General features: G+C 39.1%; 1 protein-coding gene across 1 annotated transcript in view; it reads left to right on the top strand.

The window, feature by feature from the left end:
• Positions 1-23,439, top strand: part of erbb4b (erb-b2 receptor tyrosine kinase 4b) — a gene marked incomplete at both ends in the record, with an annotated part of 274,023 nt that overhangs the window by 232,096 nt on the left and 18,488 nt on the right. Inside the window, one exon of the mRNA XM_079231242.1 lies at positions 395-580. Coding sequence (XP_079087368.1) covers positions 395-580 — 186 coding nt within the window. The remainder of the gene's footprint in view (positions 1-394; positions 581-23,439) is intronic.

The following is a 23,439-nucleotide window of genomic DNA, read 5'->3' as shown; positions in this document are numbered from 1 at the left end:
CACTAACTGAAAGAGTACCGGTTTGGGCCCAATATAACACACTATTAATATGGTACTTCTCTTTACATATATATGTGTTCTTGTTCTGAATATGTAAAAAAAAAAAAAATCTAGTTATTGACAATGTCATCAAGAGTTAAAGCCTATGTATACATTTCAAGAGTCCATGTGCAGCTTTATCCAAATGAGGACTAGCCCAGTGATGCCTGGGTTTTGGAACAGAATTTCCAGATCAAAAGTATTTAAGATCAGAATAACTAAATTACAGTAATGTATTTTGTGTTTTGCTAAGACAGTCTGTCATTTCCTGGAGTGAACAACACTCATTTCAGATGTCAACCTCCACCCTCAACCCTTTCCCCCACATGCCTGAGTGTATATCTGTCTCATTCAGGAGGCCCTGATCATGGCTAGCATGGAGCACCCCCACCTGGTCCGCCTGCTGGGTGTCTGCCTGAGTCCCACAATCCAGCTGGTCACACAACTGATGCCTCATGGGTGCCTGCTCGACTATGTCCTCGAGCACAAGGACAACATCGGATCACAGCTGTTGCTCAATTGGTGTGTCCAGATTGCCAAGGTAAGGTTTGAAAAAGTTCTTGATGGTTGTTTTACTCGTTGTATGGTTGATTGGTTTGGTATTAGGCTGGTTGGTGGATTGTCAGATCAGTAAAGGATTGTTTTAAGTATTGGTTTGGTATTGTATTGTAAGTAATGAATATTGATTAGTTTGGTTGCCTGAACAGTTTATTATCAGTGGATTGTCTTCACTGATTGCTGCTTTTTTGCTTCCTTGACTGCACCAAATATTCCAATGGGTCCTACGTGATGATTTGGAGTGCTGGTGGGCCAATGCACCCCATAGTGGATCTTTACTGCAGATTGTGTAACCTGCACTGCATACTTCAGGATGATCCCCCATCCCTTTTGAAATCTTACTGTATAAATGTGTGTTTGCTTTGGATTACATGTACACACACACACACACACACACACACACACACACACACACACACACACACACACACACACACAACTCTACTGAACCATCCATATGGCCTGTTGTGTGTCTCAGCTAAAAGAGGCCAAGTGATTCACTCTTTTACTTTCAGAGTGAAAAGCAGATGTCTGCTGATATTTGATAAAGTGTCCGTGAGTGTGTGCTAGTGTGTGTATAGATAGCGGTGTCCCTTGTCTGCCTCTCTGGAGAATTGAAGTAAATAATTCAAATCTTGATGTTGGTGGTGTTGAGAGCAAGAAACTCAGTGTTATAGAATGATCGATGTACATTTTAATTTGTTCCTATATTTGTCAATATTATTGGGGACAGATACACCGTTTAATTTCACCATTTGTCTGACTCTGTCTAACACAAAAAATAGACAAACAGACAAACGGAGTTGATTCATCATCTGACTTGGTATAACAACCCTAACAACACCTGAGCATTTTGAGCACACACATTTTTATTCATCTACTAATTCATTATCAGAAGGTATTTTTTGCAAGGCCATTGTATTAGATTGCAATGGACCTCTGTCTGTATGTATGTATGTGTGTATATATATATATATATATATATATATATATATATATATATATATATATATATATATATATATATATATATATATACACACACAAAAAATGTGATATAATTATGTCTCCAAACATGCTGCATTTGACAGATGGCTGATGAAATTCTCATGCACAGAGAGCAACGTAATTGGTTAAAAAGCCAAAAGAAGCAGAATGAAAATGACTAAGCAGTCGCTGTAGTCCCAGATTTAATATCCTAGACCAATATTTCTTTTGACATTTTTTTCCTGAATCAGAAGCAGGCTGTACTCGAGTGAGCTTCCATGGGAATATTAAAGCATCAATTAAACTTTGGTTCACAGTTATGATCACTCCACATAGTGTTTTTTGTATATATACCAAAGGCGTTTAGATGATGCATTATTTTTTGCTGTGCTGGCAAAATTCCCATGCTGTGTAACACAAACATTTTCCTACTATGGAATTAATCAAACTAATTACTTTGGAAAAAGGACATAGATCATCTCTATACACATGAATAAATACATGCCCGTTGTGAACAGTTGTCAAACTGGTGGGATGTATAATTCATAAAGGGTAGATATGAGGTTGTATTATTTACCACTGTTATTCAGTGTCTCAAGTGTGTATTGTTTAGTGTGTTCAATAATTGGCTACAGCTCCTCGGGACTCAAATAGCCATAAGGGGCCAGCTTTAATAAGGTGCTCACATATGGAGAATAAGTAGGACCACCATCAACATTTCCACATGTAGTTGTCATAATACCGTATCCCAGACTTGATTAAACATGTGTCCTGCATATTATGTCATTATCTTCATTATGGATGTATGCATCCACTCGTGCAGGGTCTTATAGGGCTCTCAAGGCTTGCAAGTGCCCCGCCCACTCTGTCATGGCCGCCATCACCGCCATAGATTATTAATGGGGTGATCTGCCATGAGAGTCGTACTAATGAGCAGATTCATTAGAGCTACTGCGCATGCAGGGCTCTGATGCCAGAGTGTTATTCTTTTACTGCTCCTTGGGTCTGATTTTTCTTTTCTTTTTCTGCAACACATTCTTCTCATTATGTCTGATTGCTTTTTAAATCCCCTTTTAGTTCACCCACTCTGTGTTTCCTCTTATTCATATATACATATATACAGATTAGTTGTGCGACAATGTCAGATGTTTGACTTTGGAACCACTCCTACAATACGAAAAGTGATATATCAAAATATGAAAGAAAAACATCAAACAGATCTAGACAACTCCTCAATAGCCTCAAACAAATGTGTCAACTATTTCAGAGGAAGGGAAATCCATTTGAAAGAATGGGAATTTTTTTCTCCAGTTTGTGTCTTGATACCACTTTAATTCCTGATGCCAGTACCAAAATGCTATATATATATATATATATATATATATATATATATATATATATATATATATATATATATATATATATATATATATATATAGCTAGCTGTAAACAAGCCCTTCATATTTACCTGGCATTGTCTTGCAAAATGATAAGCATGTGTATGTACTACTTAAATGTGCAATGGGTTAGCACCCCCGCTATTGCTGCTACAATGGATTCCCTCATTTATGAGCCATTAACGTTTTATCCTGGGGCAATGCTGTGTGCAGGGTGAAGCTTAAATAAATCCAGTGTGCATTCAGAGTGAGTAATTTATACACAGGAGACACATTTGAGTTCCACATATCAGCTTTTAAATGGTACTGTATACTGGTGTGATGTCACACAGTGTAACTGTAAAAGTGCATTAAAAGTGACAATCTCTGTCACCTAATTGAAGTGTTTCTGACATTTGTCTGTGTTATAGTCTAATCTCCACTAAAAGCAAATGATATGTTCTTAAAAAGAATGCCAGTTGAAATAAGACACAGTTTAACAGAATAGAGTAATATGTTTTTAGAGTCATTCTCATCTGCAGTTTAATTTGACAACACTGGCGATAATCCAGTTATTCCAGTTATACTCATGTCATGAACATGGTACTGTGGCTGTAAGGCACCCTGTAATAATACATACAGTGATTTTGAACTAGTAGAAGAGATGCCAAAATAGACAGTAGAAGGGAAGTCATATAATTTGCCGCATTCAATACAAGTTGTACATGACAGTGATGGTTGCCATCGCAATTCATATTCTTGTTAAATATTTAATGCGAACCTCACGTATTCTGCCTTTGAAGGAGAACTTGGTGTCCCACTACCTGTGATACTTGTTTTAGGATGATGCATCATAACCATATCAATGCAACACTACTGTTTAAACAACCTCAGTAACATGGCAGGATAACCTCATCGAATCACGCTTTACAGTGAAAACTGTTTGTTTAATTCACCAGCAAATCTTTCTTACCCCCTCACCAACATTACTGCTTTGGATTTCCTGTGTGTGTGTGTGTGTGTGTGTGTGTGTGTGTGTGTGTGTGTGTGTGTGTGTGTGTGTGTGTGTGTGTGTGTGTGTGTGTGTGTGTGTGTGTGTGTGTGTGTGTGTGTGTGTGTGTGTGTGTGTGTGTGTGTGTGTGTGTGCGGTGAGAGGGCCCACAGTGTGTATCAAAGGGTCATTTCTCAGTGTAAACCAGACTAGGCAAACATGCCTCTCTCCAGCTCATCATACACATCCCCAGGGTTCTAATGAAAACTCAGTTCTCTCATATGTCCTTTCTACTCTGTCTATTCCATTTCTCCTGTCTCTTTGTTTGTATATATTTGTGAATGTGATTCTCATATTTCATTTTTCCTCTGTCTTTCTCTGAACATTTATGTAAGAAGGCTTTCCATTCCAATCTTTTGCTGGTACTAATATAATGCTATCACTTTTCTAATTGTCTTGATTTTTGGACCGCCGTGACAAGCTACCCACTAGCCAATAATTGCATTTCTTTCCACGTTCTAAACTCCTTTTTTCATAAACAGCCTCTACCTTTGCTTCCTATTAATACTGAATAAGGTGGACAAATATGTATATTGTGCTGTAAGGCAAGCCCACTATGTGTATTAGTTGAGTCTTGTTTGGACATATTCAAGGAATACATGTGCTATGTTTTCTACCCAAATGGGACATTGTTAGGTTTTCTTTGCTGCCAAGAGTAAAATATTCAACATGTACAACTTTCTGGAATAACAATTCCACCAGGACACACTTTTTTTTGAGGGCACTATTTAGCTCAGGGCAACCAAGGTATGCCCTTGAATTAATGTGATTATCTTAATAAATTAAAATGAGTGCAAGGTTTTTTATGTGTTTTTTTGCCAATCAATGAATGGTGATTTAGGACACATTTCCCTTGATGCAAGAACAAGGAATACTTTCACTCCGGGAATAAAAAAATACTTTTTTATCTCATAAATTAAAAGCCTTATGTTCATTTGTTGTTTACATTATTTAAGCTTAAAGTGATAGGCAGGACATATGTGGAAACATCACGTTTTTCCAGCAATAAACCATCCCATGTTTTTTGAACAAATACCCATCTGACTTATGTCTGTTTTACAGAATACCCATGTCCATGTTGGTGTGACTACCAACCAACTTGTACGTGTTAACAAACTCTCCTTCCTCTTTTCTCCAACACATTTGGATGTTTGATTCCAACCAGCACTGGCAGATAGTATGCCTGCTCCTAGACTGCATGTTAACACATGGAGCGAGAGGCAGATCACAGGCGGCCAGCCTTTGATTCTAACAACCATTAGAAATGTCAACAAGTGTCCGCCTATCCACTTGCTCTATCTCTCGCTCTCGCTGTCCCTCTCTTTCATTTCCAAACTAATTAATTCAGACTCTTTTTCTTTGTGGCGGTCTTTCATGACTGCATAAATAAGTGTATGTTAGCAGCTAGAATGCTTCCCTGGGCCGGAAAGGCCTGTTTGATTTGAACGAGCTGCTATTTGCATGTTGTCATTAATTGTAATTCTCATCAAAGTGGAGGGTTGTTTAGGTTAAATTCGTCTATTTATTTTTTGGTTTATGTATGTAGTATTTAAGCACAATGATCAATAACATGTTGTTGAAGTTGTAGGGAAACAAACAAGACATGACAAAAAGCCCCGACTGCCAAAGGTGCAAGTGTCAAAGACAGACATGATCACCTGCTGCGGACTAAAGTGGCATTTGCACTGGCAACTTCTGTTTACTATTTCCAATATATAATTAAGGAACATTTCAAACATTGAACAAATACTTTCCTGAAAGGCAACACCAGGTCACAGTATGTTAAAAAACTGAAAAGCATCTGCTATGGTATTACATTTTAAATACCACAATGCATGGAATAATGAGAAAATAAAAAGTGGGTAGTACGAAGATTTTCACTTTAGATAGTCCCACCTCAGCTCATCCCAATCATACTGCCAATTACTTCTGTAAATGTTTTATCCCCGTTTACACTGCTATAAAAGCAGTGAGGATGAGTTGAGAGTTTTGGTCCAACTTATCTCCTTCTCCGGTGATCGTCGCATCTGGGTGACGCTGGCAAATGTTTGTTTGCATGTCCCTTTTTACATAATAATATACATGGTGGAGCAACTATTGTTGTTGAGGTCCTCCAGCTCAAGAATTGTATTTGCGCCATAGTTTGAAGGACCCACATGCAAATCGGCTCAGTGTGCTAACCTCAGTACGTGTCCATTTTAAAAATGAAAATCCTGTGAACAAGTGGACATGCATGGCCTCACTGCATTGGTCCTCACACGCGGGAAGTTATTGCGAAGCATTTTCTCCGGGGGGGCTTCCTAGGAAGCTGATATACAGGACAACGATGAGCTATTGTCTTCATTATCACCAGCAGACGAGGCCGGTGTCTCAGCGTGGATGACCGGAGGCAGCGGAGGAATGTATGTGGCTGGGACAGGGGCTTTGATGCCATCAATCTCAAACTCTTGCTCTCTTTGCAGCAGAGCATCACATCAAAAAAGTCGGAAATTATCCCACTGCTGCTGGCCATGCTCGGTGGCTTCTGAACACGGCAGTCTTCATGGTCCCCTTTCCAAGGCACTCAAAGCAGGCGCCGTAATCTGTCCTGGCAATGAGGCCGGGCACTGACGAGGTTCTTTAAGCAGCAACTCCATCCGAGCTCGGCAGTCAATGGCAAATCACTGTTCGCGAGACATAAAACGATGTTGAGCAGTGATGTGTGCTGCCTTATAAACTGTGTCTGAGTCTGTGTGGCTTAGAACTGCTGCTGCTTTGTGCCAAAACGAGTCAGTTGAGGTGGTTAAGCTATCTGATTAGGATGCCCACTGGCCATCTCTCATCTGGCCTCTGGACAACTCTGAATTCTCCAGAAAGAGCTGAAGAAGTAGTTAGTAGGGAGGGCATCTGGGCTACCTGGCCCACACTGCTGACACCATGACCCACACCCAGATAAGCAGCGGAAGATGAACAGATAGACAGAAGGATCTGTGGTCTTAGTAGTATTTTTATCATTCAAAGTTCTACCTTTTAGTGAACCTCCGTCACCCGGAATGGCCTCTGTATGCAAAAGCAGAAGACAGATAAATAGTCACCGGAAAAAAAGAAGAGAAAAAAAAGATACACAAAGACTATTAGGCCTTCACCGACTCATGGTTGCCATGCTGTCAATCAAAAGCACACACAAACAAGCCAAGAGGAATACAGTCTCTCTCTGTAACTCCCTCACTCACACACATATAACAATGACGCAGTTTTAACTGTGTGGCTGAGTCGAGATGGATGAGGCCACGTAGGGCAGTGGGGGAAATGGATGACTGCAGGCAGCCCACACAATGGATGAGACTCGGAGCTCAGGGAGACAGGTCTCCACTAATGAGTGACTGACGGACACGCATACACAGGTAAATGACAGCAGGTAGATATCCAAATTCTGGCATACACAAACAAAGTGAACATCACGTAATTGTATTGGATTATGCACACACGTCTCGTTTTGTGATGCCCTCAAACAAACAAAAAAGCCATCACACCCACACATCAGGTATTATCAGTATTTGTTCCATTTTTCTTAATATTTACTTTACTTCCTTATGAAGTAAAGTTTATTGTGTGTCCAACCCCAATTGTTCTCACAACCTTTTCTCAAATACCCACACAGTCGTACTGAAACACTGTGCTGGAGATATGTATCTTTATCCACTGCTTTATGTCAAGCCTTGGCCTATTTTTCCTTCCATCACTACTAATTACAGAACAGATTTACCCTCTGATATTGTATTTATTTCCCAGAGGAAATAGATATACCACCACATTTCTGCAAACTGAGGTGTGCGTGCGTGCGTGCGTCAAGCCCTCTTGGTCTGTTGGTATCACTTTGGTAGCCTAGAGGCTGTAAAAGTGGGCGCTCTCCCAACAAGTCAATTGAAATTACATTTTTTTTTTATGTGGGTTCCAGCCAAGAGACTGTCAAAGCATAGAAGTAAGTTTTGTACACTATAAAAACAATTAACTACTTTGCCCTGTTGTAATTGTTATTGATTATGCTGAGTATCATTGTAATGATGAGGTTAAAGGATTAAGGCTGCATTTAAGTGCGGCATCAAGCCTCTTTTTCTGCATTGAGCAGCTATTGCTGGCCATAGAAGCATATGGTCACGTTTTTACATTTCAGTTCATCAATATAGAAAGGCAAACATTTGGGCTCAACACAGCAATACATAGTGCCACCTCAAAGTTCAACTCACACCATGGCCTTCAACTCTTCCACCCCTCAGCTAACATTAATTGTTCCTTGACTTGCTTGAGTCAATACTAATCCAAGCAATACTTTTTCAGCTAATGTGTTCACCTATCATTTTGAGCTTTTAATAGATGGTGTTAGTGTGCTCATGGGTGCCAGTTTTCAGTAAGTTTACAGTAATTTTACCCATCTTTTTTGAAAATTACAATTATTCTTATAGTTGAAGACAGGTCCAAAGAATGTAGTTTGGTCATTTCTTTTACCCAGTTATTGCTATTTGGGTTTTTAAAAAAGAAGTTTTGCAGGTTTATAATCATCTGTGTTTGGAATGTGAATAAATTGCACTGCAAGACATTATCTTTATTGAAATTGCTCAGCAGGTTGACATGGCCACTATTGAGTCATCATTGATTATCACATAGATGATAAACATTTACATAAGAAAGGGTTTGAATCCCTGAGCATGGTTGGAAATGTGTGTGGCTAATGGTAGCTTATGTATGCTGTAAGTTAATATATTGTAAATATGCACCTCTATCTAGGTAGTTTACAGCCAGAGTTGTTGTAGTGTGTGTGTCTGTTCGGGCTGCTGGTGTTAATGCTGGTGGATGGCTTGTCATTTCTTAGCAATGCAGGCGGAAGGCCAATGCTGCGACAGCTTGGACTCACTTCACTTTCAATTAGGCGCCTGCCACTGTAGATGCCTGCTCACCAGCCTATCTGGACCTGACTCAAACCCTGTGTGCGTGTGTGTTTGTGTGTTTGTGCATTCCTGGTTAGATTAATGAATGATTGTGTGTACGTGTGTGTTTGAGTGTGTGATCTGCTCTGGTTGACAACTCCTCTTCTAGAGACAGGTGCCCGGCTCTGTGACATTTCAGCCCTCTGGGTTCCTAATCACCTGCCGGACCTACTTATGTATGTGTCACATGCTAGTTATTGTACGCAAATAATGTTTTTTTACCCTCCAATCCTTTGAAATATGGAGTCCAAGTTTATGTGAAGACAAAAATATTGTAATTAGAATGATATGGTAATTACTTTAATGATTAGCCAGACGTTTGTCAGTTTGGTCACGGTTATTGTGGAAGAACATTAGGCAATTTAGTGCCTCTTGTTTTTTGTAATTAAAAATACTCTTGAACCTAAGACCATGACTTGAAATACTGTGTGTCTGCTAGAAGCTTTTTTTTGACTGAACACACATGAGCAGGTGCTAGATCAAGCCCCGGTTGCACTTTCCAAATCATCCATTCGGTTACAGGAAAATATTTTGGTGTTTTAATAATAATAATACAAGTTTTAATAATAATACACTTACTAAGATAAGGGAGAGTAACTGTGAGGAAAAAGGCAATCAAAGTCAAGTACAACCAACAAACCATTAAACCTTTTAATGATCTCAACCTCTCCATATTCTGGTTCACTGCAATTAGCAATAAAATGCTTAACGGGTGTGGACTTGTGATGTAGCGGCTCTCGCGCAGGTCAAGATATACGGCCGTGCATGAGGACACGCACCATCTGGTGTCTGACTCATACAGAGGGCATTGTAATGTACTGTGCCTTTTATTTCTTTCTATTCTCTCTGTTTTTATTTTATTTTACTATAATGCCGCCAAGAAGCATATGCAAACCAAAGTTTGCGAGTCAAATATGAGATACACAAATTATTCTGTGTGTTCGTTATCCTTAACTTCGAATGGAGGTATCCATTGTTTAAGCAATGGGTTTTTCGGACATTGAGATACAGTATTGAACATATATGCATCCCTGCCTTTTCATAATAAGTCACTGGCATCTGTTTGTTCTGGTGTACAGTTGTTTTATTTACATTATAATGGCAAAGAAGAAATACTGTAGCGCCATGATGGAAAACATAACATACTCACTGACTCTCATGCTAATACAGATCTGCTTATCTCAGCGAGACTTTGCTAGTATACAAATGTATCTTAGAGACAATAGTGTCATTTTATGAAACCAAATTGTTTATTATTTCACTTTCCCAGTCCTTACCCAGCTCTGCACCCCTGTGCCTGTGGACCCTGATTGTGCAGATTCATATCCAAACTCATCTGAGGAGCCCAAACTGCATATTTTGAAAGCTCACGGCTCTTTCCAAAGTCTCCTAAGATACCCTGTGGAATTGTCACAGCTCAAGGTTGTTTTGGAGTGTCGTCAGTGTCATCTGAACAATGAAGCAAATGGAACAAAACTATAGAAAACCTTTCCTGCTCATTTTTTCTTGATCAGGGCACACAGTTAGGCATTGTTGCAGCTGTTATCATGGCCGAGACAGGATCCTTCCGTTACAGTATGGCCTTTGTTAGAACTCGTCAACGGGATGCAGACACGTCTCACGCTCCCTTCAGCATTCTGGGTTGGCTGTAAAGACCTCACACACTCACACTCTTGCTCCCACACACATACACTGCATCCTGTCCCAGAGCTCCGAGGAGGAAGCCATACAATGTTTATAGCAGCTTCCAGTTCGCCGACTCTCCAAGGCTTGCCACACATTCACCTGCAAGCCCAGACACACACACACACACACACACACACACACACACACACACACACACACAGACAATGAAAAGATACCTGTGTGCACGTAGACAAGAGTTGACACTTGCAGAGAGTTTACAATACAGACCACAAATTACAAACATGCATTTGCACATATAGTACTTGAACACATCCTGGACTGATGAGAGATACTATTACCGAAAAATAGAGGAGACAAAGATAACTCAGAAGCAGTAAACACTGTCTGGGAGGAGAGAGAGACAGGGAGGGAAGGAAAAACATTCAAGAACTTGAGTGGACAAAGCATTTATATTTATTAATCTTCCTTTCACCATGCGGGCTGAAGCATTATTTTATTCAAGATCTGGTCTGCAAACCAGCACTAGGAGCAAAAACACTGAGTTAAGACACAAAAAGAATAATAGTGTTACCCTTACTACCTGCGAGCATTTCTATAATTATACAAAAAATATGTTTTCACTTGCATATAAGGTGGCAGCTGAGGCATAGGATGAATAGCGGGTTGTCAACCAATCGCTCAAAATGTTCGACCCCAGGCCTCCACATGTCCACAAGTGTCCCTGGGAAAGACACTGAACCCCAAACAGCCTCCATAGCCAGACTACTAACCATTAAGAGTGAGTGATAAAGGTTCTATATATATACGCTTCAATGCATTAACATAGACGCAAACCTTGTAGATAGAAAGATACAGTGCAGTAATGAAGTCACTCTCCCTGTTGTAATCTCAGCTTCTCTGTCCTCCGTGTGCCTTTTTAGTGGATGTTAGTGCCTGTGAGAAAGTTTTGCGAGCATGCTGCGCTAATATGGCTTTCAGGTGGTAAGGGTGTCTCTACCATCGGTGTCATCATAGAAGCATAGCACCCACCCTCCGGTTCCCCCACAGGTAAATGCTGTGAGCTCTTTCAGCACTGTTGCTGTTGTTTGCGCGGTCAGTGCGCTGGCTCAGCTGTCTCCATGTTCAGGAGCTGTATGGAGGTGCTAGATCTGCTCCGAATTTTGAATTTAGCAACTTTAATGAGAAGCAAATTGTGAAGGTCTTTGGAAAAAAAGTGCTTTGTAAATATTTGGTACTTAGCCATGCAGATAGTTTGTGTTTAATTGGTTGAGGTTTTTTCAGATATCTGCCTCTGAGATTTCCGTCTCCAACACATTCATTTGGTACTTTTCTACGGAAGGAAAACTCAGTAAGCTCTTACATTTTCATCATTTGCATTTCAACTTGTAAAACTACTCGGTATCTCCACCACTGATGAGCCTTGCTGATGTTTGCTCAGCTCATAACACTAGTTTGATCATCTCCCTTTTGTAATTTGTATTTTTCTGAATCTTACCTTTTCCGTTTCTCAGCCCTCTCTCCTGGCTAATGTGCTCTGGATTATTTATTTTTTTAAACGCTAGTTAACGTTCCTCTCACTACCACTACTTTTCTCATAACGGCTCTTCTCCTGTCCTGCACATGAGCATTCACAAACTGACATCCCCTGTCGTCGTGTGGATCGCCTGAGCCACTTTGCTTTTTTTCCCATTTACAGAGCCTGGGCTGTGTACGATCACCAGATTTCTGTAGGTTATGGTGTCTAACAACAACACTATTTGTGTATATTTGTAAAATCTTAAAATGACATGAACAAACACACTTCGATACACACATAATGCATCCCTCCTTGGAACTTCTGCTCCTTTGCCGAGCTGCCAGCCTCGCAACAGATCAATCATAGATCACAGCTAATGTCTTCCATTACAGCACCCTGTGATTGCCCTGCTATTATCACGCTAATTATGATTATCATCATTATTATCATTTCTCTATTACAGTTCATTACTCCAGACCCGAAAGAGTGTAGTATAATGGTCTGAGTGCCAGTTATCCCATTTATCGATTGGTGAGAAGTTGCAAGCCGTGTTGCATGCTTTTTGAGACGCTGTCTCAGTGCTGACTGGCGAACGGGCCAGTCCACTACCCAGGGCTGACCTATTGGCAGACTCATATAACATTGAGAACAGGTAGAAAGCAGTACAGTAAGAACTGTAAATCCTTGCTTTCAAGCAAAGTTATGGGAATTGAGAAAGAAAATACATTATTGCCTCCAGTTTGTGGCCATCAACTACAAATCTATTAAAAAGAAAATGAAAGAAAGCCAGGGCTCACTTTTGTGTTCAGGAATTTAACAAAAAGGCCTGAAGACAAATATTTTTACAGCAAGGAAGATTGCCTCAGCCTTCGTTCAAAAAGCATCCTTTTATGTTTTCATACAAACATGCAGGCAGATTGTTGTCAAATCTGTACCAACACACATTATGGTACACCAGCTAAAAAACAATCTGCTACCAGATCTGTTATTTTCAGAAAATCAATAATGTATGCTTTTCTATTCCAAAACTTCAGTTTGGTAGCGCTCACTTTGCGGTACACTGCATATTTACATGAAAGACTTTTGTTCACTCAGATTTCTGTCAGCCTAAAAAGGCAGTAACCTGTTTCACTCTGTGTTTTCGTATTTTTTTCTAATTGCATTAAGTATTATACATGTACATAAGAGCTCATTCCTGTCTCCTTCAAAATTACGTTTTTAAATACCAAAACTGTATACCTAATTACGTTTTGAGGGAAAAATATTTTCTGAAAACGTCAAATCAAGTCCTTAATTATATTTGGGGTTTCACACGGGGCACAAGCGGCAAATCTCCTGGGTGAAAGTCCTGTATTTGTTCAATCTCTCCATTCATGATGACCTCCTTTCTATGCAAACTACCAGAAGGAAATATGTTTCCTTTAAAAAGTTAATTTGCCTTGAATGTGAATGTCATTTTTTTAAAAGAATAAGCTAAATGGCTACCAGGCAGTGTCTATAAAAAACAAAAAAAAAGTGTACACACTTTGAGGCCCTTCCTGTGGGCAACATTGCAAATCAAATCAAGCACAGTTGATGTTTATACGAGAGGTGTCTCAGCAGTGTGTTTCAACACACCCACCCAAACTACCTGAGGCAAACGCCACACACTTCCTGATTGGAAAGCACCAACAGACTGGGCTTCCTACTCTCGGATTCAATCAGGCGGATGGTTCACGAGATAGAAATACTGTCCCTTCTCTGAAATGTGAAGAAATTTTAATAAATGTATTCTTTATATTCTGTCTCTCACAGCCATTCACCTTAGTCAGTGACTGACTCTGACTGAGAACGTTGTTTGTTGCATGCCAGACACTCAAGCTGTAGCAATGTGATTAAGGACAGAAAGAACGTCACATCATGCTGCTGTTGGCAGGACACCATTTATCTCCAGAAATGTCAAGTTTTCCTGAATCAAGACAAATGCTCTTGGGGGTTGATTGACAACCATGCATTTTAGGAGATTATGCAATATGCTTTTAAATAGTTTCATAAGGGGAAAGGGTCATACACTTTTCCCGGTTCAACTAAATATATGTGAAACTGTACTTTGTGAACACTGTACTGTAGTACATATACACAACAGTGATCTGATATAACGAACAATAAGAAATCTTATGTTTGTAAGCGTGATGTAACTCAGTGACATCTTATTTTAATTAAAATCTCAACATAAACGTGAACATTTGTAATCCTTAAAATGTAATTGAGGAATCAACATTACTCATAGGACCTCATTATGTAGTCACAAGTGTGATGTGTTGCCTTGGACATTGAGTCCACTCATTATTCATTTCCTCGCCATCTTAATTCTAGGGCTGCCCTGGATACAGTTTTACAAGAGTTCAATATAATTCATATTTGAATACACTTTGTCACAGAACAAAAATATGTATTTTTCATATTGGCCGATAATTCGTAACATGTTTGTTTAATACTGTATATTTAGCAGGAGGGAACGTCCCATTCATCATCATACAGGCCTATTGATTGGCTGGAATGTACGTGTGTGATGGCAGAACTGCTAAGAAAAGCTTTTAATCAGATGGTTATATCCAGTTGTATATCGTGGAAACTTTCTGTTTCCCTCCTCCTTCTTCTTTTTCACCCTATGTCGTCCTTGTCAGTGTGGATTTTAAGTAACAGGGGTGATGTACAGCTCCCGCTAAGCACTAGTGTTGCTGGATAACTATCACATGCCCAAACACAGATTCTTCTGACAACGCGTGTTCTAAAACAACCAACAAACCAGCAACCAACTCACGTATAGCATTAAACTATCAATCAAACCTGACCCGCTACTTTACATCAATGTAAATAGAACACAGTAACACAAGCAACGAGAAACCTCAAAGAATAATACATCCATCGCTTTGCTGTCTTTCTAAATCCCCAAAGAGCATAATCTGACAAAAAAGTTGAAATAAATGTTATTTGTATTAATAAATGTGTTTAGGTTGTCTCTGTTGTGAAAACAATGGAGATTAAACGAATAAGAAGACACATTAATTGGTTTAAAGGATTCAAACACAAGCCATCGTGGCCTGATCCTCAGAGAGAGAGAGAGAGAGAGAGAGATACACACACACATACCAATGTTGTATGCATAGAACACAGCACTGTTTAATGCATGGCAGGAAAGAAAAGAAGGGAAATCTCAAGACACATTTGCTGTTGGTCAAAACCACTGATGATTGCATGAACAATGTAACATAGTTACAGCACATTCAATGACTATGACAGAAATTATTCATATTTTAAATTGCTTTCATTATTTGTTATGCTTACTCTGTCTACCATTGCGTTACACTGTCACACTCTACCATGTCTACGCATGGGTGTGTGTGTGTGTGAGATTGATTTAACTTATTTGATTATTTAAAAAGTAAACATGACAACTGCCCTGCAGTCATTTAATAATCACAGTGGAGAAAAACACAATATGGCCTGAAGGCTTATTTCCATTAAGGTATTCTAGTACAACACTAACACACTACAAGATACAAAAACGCGCACACACACACACACACACACACACACACACACACACACACACACACACAAGGGCAGACAGTACAATCAACATATAAATAGCAGGTGCAGGGTGGCTGCGTCAACGTGCTCTTATTGTCTCGATCATCAAAAGTTAAAGTTAAACCATATTAAATTGAATAAGCTATATAGTACTTTGCAACCACTTATTTAAAGCCACATGAAACATGCTCTGTGAAATACACAGTTTCTGAATTGTGGGCAGGTTGTTCTACTTTACGGCTCCACTATAGAGGAATGTGTTTTTTTGACCATTAAGTTGTTATCATGAAAAAGTATGAAGTCTATTCGTGTCTATTATTTTCTCATTTACATGAATTCAGTGACAGGGAATTGTTTGTGGAAGCGTACTTTATTCTGCATGAATATTTGCGTCATATTGTATGTCAAAGTTCAGACTCTTATTCAAATGAATCATATTTTTTCATTGAGCATTAATCTCCTGAAAACGACGAATATTACACTGTTTAAAAAAACAGTCTTTAACTTGTACGATGCCTACACTAATTATATGTCGTTCTAACTATGTATTATTACAACGTATTTTAACAAACAAACAAAACACACCCATATGACATACCAAGTCCTGGACATAAATTGGAAAGTTTTTCAGACAAGGGATTCATATTTCTTAGCTTATGCAAATAAGCCTTATGGTTGAGGAGCGATCCCTAATTCATTTTGAGTATATTATAATAATTTGTGCGCAAGGTCGGTATCAGTTATAGTTGGGGTAAGGGGGGGGGGAGGGGGGATTTGGGCAGCATGTTTGTATCCAAGTACCTCTGGTTTCATTGCAAGTGCAGAATCACAAAAATACACACACACACACAAGCATATGACCAAATTGTGCAGCATGACTTTACTAAACGCATGGCTTGTTACATGCAAATAAGATACACATTGTTCACTTATTTTAATGATTTTTCTATTCCATACACACAAATAATTACACATGCCACATTGTTTAATAGCGTGTCAACAAATTAATTAACAAACTCATTTCACAGCGCGATTTTAACACCTTTCAAAATAAGAAAGAAATCTGTTTCATACGTTTATTTGACGCCTGTATTATTAAGATGCACATTAGAGAAACACGTTTCTACTTGCAAATTGCTTTGTTTAATTGCGATTAACTTTGTGTGCAAATTACAGACTACTGTAATTGAAAAATATACAAACGAAGTGGGTCTGCGCCGCTAATCGGACCATGTGGCTGTAGCTCTTTGGCTGCTGATGGAGGCTGACCAGTCATATATTAATTCCGCCATGGCACTTTAAGTATGATGTTTTTCTGCTGTGTGTGTACTCATTGGCAATAAGAGCAAGAGAGACAGACTGAACAAGAGAAAGAGCAAGACAGAGAGGGATCGCAGCAAATTACACCAATGCCAAGCACATTAACATATCCATCTGGTGTCTCATTCTGCCTCCACTCCTACTCACCCCATTGGCCCCCGTTTCCCCCGTCACTGGGCTTGAATGGGCCCTTCCAGGACAAGGTCATGTTGTTGGCGTGTGTCATGAATCTGCCACCTGAACCCAAAGGTGCCTGTGGGCGCCTGGCACACCGGCGTGCTGGCAGGGTGGCGGTAGTGACTCTGTAGTGGGAAACTGACAGGAAATGAGGCTGAATCGCCAAGTCTAGGTCACACATACACACTGACTAACACCTTTATGTGTTCCTCGCTTTAGTTCTCTCTCTCTGTGTTTTGTCCCTACATTATAGTACTATCAGCCATCCCTCACTTAGCAACACAAATGTAATGTGTTTGTATTGTTAACTCGCATGCACCCATGTGTGTGTGTTTCCCTCAGGGATTGGCAGTCGCTGCCATCTCATAGCCAGGTTGTCAGTGATGACCAAGTGTGCAACACTTTGCAATGTGGCCCATAACTTATATCTATGAGACAGAGAGAGACGAGCACACAGACAGATGGCATGACTGGAGAACCAATAGCCATCCAGTGGACATATTGCAGTATTGAAACACATTTAAGAGAACGAAAAGGGGAAATAACGGATGTTGTAAAATTTATTGAGTTAACCCTCCAAACCTTATTACTCAACTAAGTCCAAGCTGTGTTTTATCATTATAATAGAGCAAAAATCCAGCAGTATCTAAAATTGAAATCACACCAGTGAGAAATTCAGGCCAATGATGCCTTTAAGCAGATGCTTTGTAACCTATATCTCTTAATTTATCACGTTGATCATACAATAGTATTTTTCAACCTGGTGAGTGTGGAAGTTGTATTTAAAGCACCTGGTAAAAGTGCACATAGTATAGCGATGTGATAGGCATGGGATTTTGTATGCATTGCCATGAAAACAAGCCCCCGATACGTAATTGAGAGGAATTCTTTAAGGCTGCTGGATCGTCTGTTTGTTGCGGTGTATGACCTTCGACTCAGCTGCTCCATACCCTGCATCTTTTTGCTATTTGAAAGAGAAAATTACCCTTGCAATATTTTGATGCGGGGACTTCACTTCTCTGCAGAGACAGCAACAGACAAAAAAAATGAGATGATTCCATTAACAATGAGAAAGATGGATGTTTCTGCTGAGTGTTTGTTATTCTTTGCCCTCCCAATATGTAAACCTGCTCTTCTGTTGCTCTGTGTCCTTCCATTTGTTGGTCTTAAATGTGCTACTCAGCACGTCCTACCCTTTTCCTAACCTCACCTAAACCCCTCCGACCCCTTCAGACCATAGATGGGCGGTTGTTATTAGGTTAATGATATGCTGGCAGCCCTGTGCAATGTTTATGACCCTATCTTATACACCGTACATACTGTCCACACAGACACCACTACACACTTCCATAGTGTACGACTACAAAAGATAGACATGCGCAGACTTTAAGCCTTAAAGTCCGCGCATGTCTATCTTCACTGGAAAACTTTTTTTTCTTCTTTTTCTGCTTAATAAAAATTGTTCACTCAAACATGAAAACTGTAATGAACTGTGCATCTAATTGTCAGCCGAAACTATATTAAATCTGTATATCCCTAAAGCACAAAGACTGTTTTCTAGCACTGTTTCCTATCATCCCTCTGATAGTAAAGGAAAGCAATCTAAACAGCGTTCTAATTCCCTTGAAGTCAAAATATGGAGATTCAAACAAGTGCTTGCTAACGTGTTGTTTATTGTGTTTATACTGCGCAAACTTGACTTCAAGCCGACATAAGGGTATTTAAATGTGTAGTCATTTCTATGACCATAAGTGCCACTGATATACATTCTTTATATGTTGGATATTCCTTTGTGAAGCCAAAAAGTATGATTTTTGCAAACATAAAAGCTAAGTTTTACATAAAATGCTCACCTAAAGCATCAGTAGATGAATCTGCTTTTGCATGGCTGTTGCCTTTATTTCTCTCTCTGCCTGAGCATTTCCCTCAGTCCCTCCTTCTATGGGAGGTGAGGTCAAAGGATATTCTTCATACATTCATTCATAAGAGCAAGCTGGATGAACGGCTTTAAAATGATAAGCTAAACTCTTAGCTTATTTTCAAATGAAAGGGCTATTGGTGTTTTCCTCTCGCTTATTGGCAAGTTTTGTTTTTGTTTATTTCTTTTCATTAAAACAATCACTTACGGATAAAGGTCCTGCGAGGCAAGGTGAACAAATGTGCCTCATTATTTCTGCTTATTCAAAACAAAAATTTGAATTCTTAATGTGTACAACGGAGAATAAATGCCCTCTCTTCAAAGCTCAAAATGCAGCCATAAATGATCATACTCGAGATAATATGTATTTTATTAGCAAAGTAATTGTTAGAGTTCTGGATACACTATTTTTTTAGAATTCGAAAGAGAAGTTATTGGGATTCTTTGTGGATTGTTGATCCCTCAGTCCCTCATGTTTAATAATTGTTCATTGCCACAAGTACAAGCACACACACGAACCATCTATTCACATTCATGAGCTGAACTTATATTACATTCTGACTTGATTATTCCACTGGAAGCAGACCATATGAATTATATGACTGCAGAATTGTTAACTTAAACATCAACTGCTGTGGCCAAGTGGGGTCAGTCCCTGCTCAGCTGCCACTGTGACAGTTACAGGAAAGAGGTTGAATCCCATTTAGAGTGATGGCTGCTTGACAGCTCTTCGGCAAAAACACAACTCCACTTCTCCCTCAGAATAATTTCCTCATCTCCAATCTAGAATGTCAATGTCATGAAATAAAATAACCTCTTCAAGCACCTCAAGTCATTTGATATTTCTTTACAAATCATGTCTCTGTTGTTCATGATTATTCCAGGATCATAGCAGCATCCATTCCCCCGGTGTTCTGTAACCTCTAAACGATGGTCCCAGGTAACAGCCTCTGCAATGCTAAATTGAAGCTATAAGCTTTCCTGTGAATTGACTTATAATGGGAGAGTAATCAGCCATAGTTTGTCTTTTTTATTTTAAGCAGATCATTTTGTTTCAAGCCTCTATGCTGCCAATCATCAACCTTGTTGAATTGTCCTTGAGCAGGCTCTGCTAGACACCTGATGCCTGAACTGACTTCAAAGATGTCCTAAAAAAATCCAACAAAGACCAATAGATTTACACACACACACACACACACACACACACACACACACACACACACACACACACACACACACACACACACACACACTACTTCTCCCACACTGATCTGTCAAACACAAGTCAAGGAAAAGAAAAAAAGCTACAGCCTCCTGGATAGAGCTTAGCAGCGTTGTATGCTTTTGTAATCGTATGCCGTCAAAGACGTTACTATGCATCTAACTGGGAAGGGGTCATGTGGGCTGTCAATCACTGACCCTGTATGTTTAAGCCCCTATGTTGTAGGGAAGACATTGGCAAGCTGAGATAAAATGACAATGAATGAGGTTATAAGTGTAACATTTCTTATTATTATGTTTTTTGGGTGAGAAAATGCACTGTGAACGCTTTATTTTGAAAGAGTCACGGAATAAATATGTGTGAAGTGGCATTTAACTTTGTTGGAAACAATTAACTCATTTATTTTAAGCTTGGTGCTTAAAACAAATCTGTAAAGTGTTCAAATGTGCTCAGTTTACAAGTGCAGGATAATACCCATTTTAGCTGATTTATTTGTGTATAACCTGTAAATACCTTGTAGAAATCCCATGACACTTTGTAACAAATGAATTCAGCTCAATGAGTTCAAATAATGTTTTTTATAAAGCCATAAGTCTTTTTAATTCCACATCAGAAAATGCCACACTTCAGACAATACTTGTTGTGGGTCTGATTGAAAGAGATCATGACATACTGTACAACACTAAATATACAGTATTAGCCAGTATAGTTAGAGAAGTTGTTCCTGAGAGAGCTCAGTAATCCAAATTAGAGAAAACATTTGAAGAAGGTTGAGATTAAGATCACCATGCTTGCTCTAATTTTTTTTTTTTTCATATTAATGCCAATGCCTTTTCATAGATTTTTTTCCCTGCTGGTTTTGATAAATTAAACTTGTTTTCTTTTTCATAATTTAAAGCTCATATGATGAAATACAATTTCATGAGCCCTCATTTGGAGGTATATGAAACAAATTTGAACTACTTTTTATGCAAGATATTGGCTCTTGTATACTATTAATGTATAGTGTTTGCTCCCAGAATAATGTCTCCCAGTAAAATGTGGCATTTGGCATTCACACACTTCTCCTTGTGTGAATTGGACAAAATTGCAATATTTCACAGTTAGTTGTGTGTTAATTGTTGTTTTCCGAAAAGCACTTGTGTATGTTTGTTATATCCCCTTAGGACTTAACACCAAGCACTTCCTATAGCTTTAAGGTTTAATTAATTATTACATTATATGTATAGAAACAAATCTCATTTATTTCAGCTTATATCCCTGCTTCCATCAGAAAATTGACATGCTAGGTCACTGAGTGAGTAAAGACCATAACTTGACTTCAACTGGCATTTTAATTGCTTCTCTAACCCCTTTCATTAATGCTGAACCAGAGATGGCAGCGATAGAGGGAAGAGAGACTTCACTCGACAAGACGATTCAGGCCAGCTTGCTGGCTCCTAGGCGTCCATAAATGCTCTACGCAAAGTTGAGAATTGTCTGGGCGCACTAATGGGCTTCTGTGTGTGTGTTCACTTTATCTATCTTTGTGAGGACCAATTTGAGTTTTAGACCTTCAGAGTGGTCCTCACTTCTTTCAAAGACCTGTTTGAGGGTTAAGACTTGGATTTTAGGTTAGAATTAGAATTTAAGATCAGGTTGGGGTTTGGCGTGTAGTTATGATGGTTACGGTTAGAGTGTGTGTGTGTGTGTGTGTGTGTGTGTGTGTGTGTGTGTGTGAGATCATTCTACACACATTTGCTTCAGCAACCCATCATATTTGCATACCAATGTTCTATGTATGCAAAGAACACAGCACTGTTTAATTAACTCTTGTAAAAATACAAAGACTTCCTTTTCTGCAGTTCAAGATAAATTGGAGCAAATATTTAATTTCATATTGTCTGACGCCACAACCAAAATACTATGTGTGTGTGAGGGAATTTTTAGGATTGGCTGAAAATTACTTTTTGACACAATATCCATATCTGTTTATCCTTTTGTTTAATCAGCACAATAATTGTTTTGCCAAGTTATTATTAATTCAACGTGATGATTGCATACTGTGCCTCCTCTATTACACTCATGATAGTATTTGGTCATATAAGAGAGATGAACACTCCTCTCCGCTGTAGGTACGCCGGTGGATTCTGCATTCGGCATTCATCAGAGAGAATAAATGCATATAGACAAGGGTTCCCTCATACACCACTAACACAGTTTGAGGACAGACAAATTGATCATATTCAAGCGCCCCCTAATGTCATTTTCTAAATTCATTCTGACATGGAAGCTCAAAATGAAATGAAAGCCTACTGCTTTCATCAGTATTGTGTTAACGTCAACCCCTTTCTCCCCTCATTCCTCCTCCGCATTGGTCCGATTCGTTTCACCTCATCCCTTAAACAGTGATTCACCTTCTCCCATGCCCACTGTGATCTTTTTATATCCAAACCATACATTAAGCATGTGCTACGTCAAGCAGATGCTGCACTGGTGTCACAAGCCTAGAATAGAACTGAAATTTTGTTATTCACAATATCATAACAGAAAATAGGCAGTCACTAACATCTTGTGTCCTCCAGAAATACTGGCATCCCAATTAAATTGAGCCAAAGAGGCTTTACTATAAAGACATAATCAGCACAGATGAGTCATGCACTCTTTCAGTGTGCAGAATACAATTACTCTCATTCATAGTGATGCAATTTTGTACAGTCTTGAAAAAGAGATGTAATGTATCTCACAACAACTGACTTTAAGTAAAAATGAAAGTACTTTTCACTGTGATTCGTTGTAGCTTTTGGTAATTTATACTCAAAGGTGCTTGAGCCATATCCTACAAGGGCCAAACTACACCACAGCATCCAGGGACTTTTTTGCTGTTAGAATTGCTTCATAATAATACCTGTAAAACAAGTTTGTTGTTTTCTAAGCTACTAAATAAACAGTGCATAGGCCCCATAATGTTTCCATTAAATTAAACATGAATGACATTTAATAGTACTGTAGCCATATTAAATGACATATCTGTCAAGCCATTCACATGAAGCCACAGCCACACACGTCATCACCACACCTCAACAAATGGGAATTTTTGGCATATATGATT

Source organism: Taurulus bubalis (assembly GCF_910589615.1).
Source record: "Taurulus bubalis genome assembly, chromosome: 15".
NCBI classification, from domain to species: Eukaryota; Metazoa; Chordata; class Actinopteri; order Perciformes; family Cottidae; genus Taurulus; species Taurulus bubalis.
This window is presented reverse-complemented; position numbering and strand designations above follow the sequence as displayed.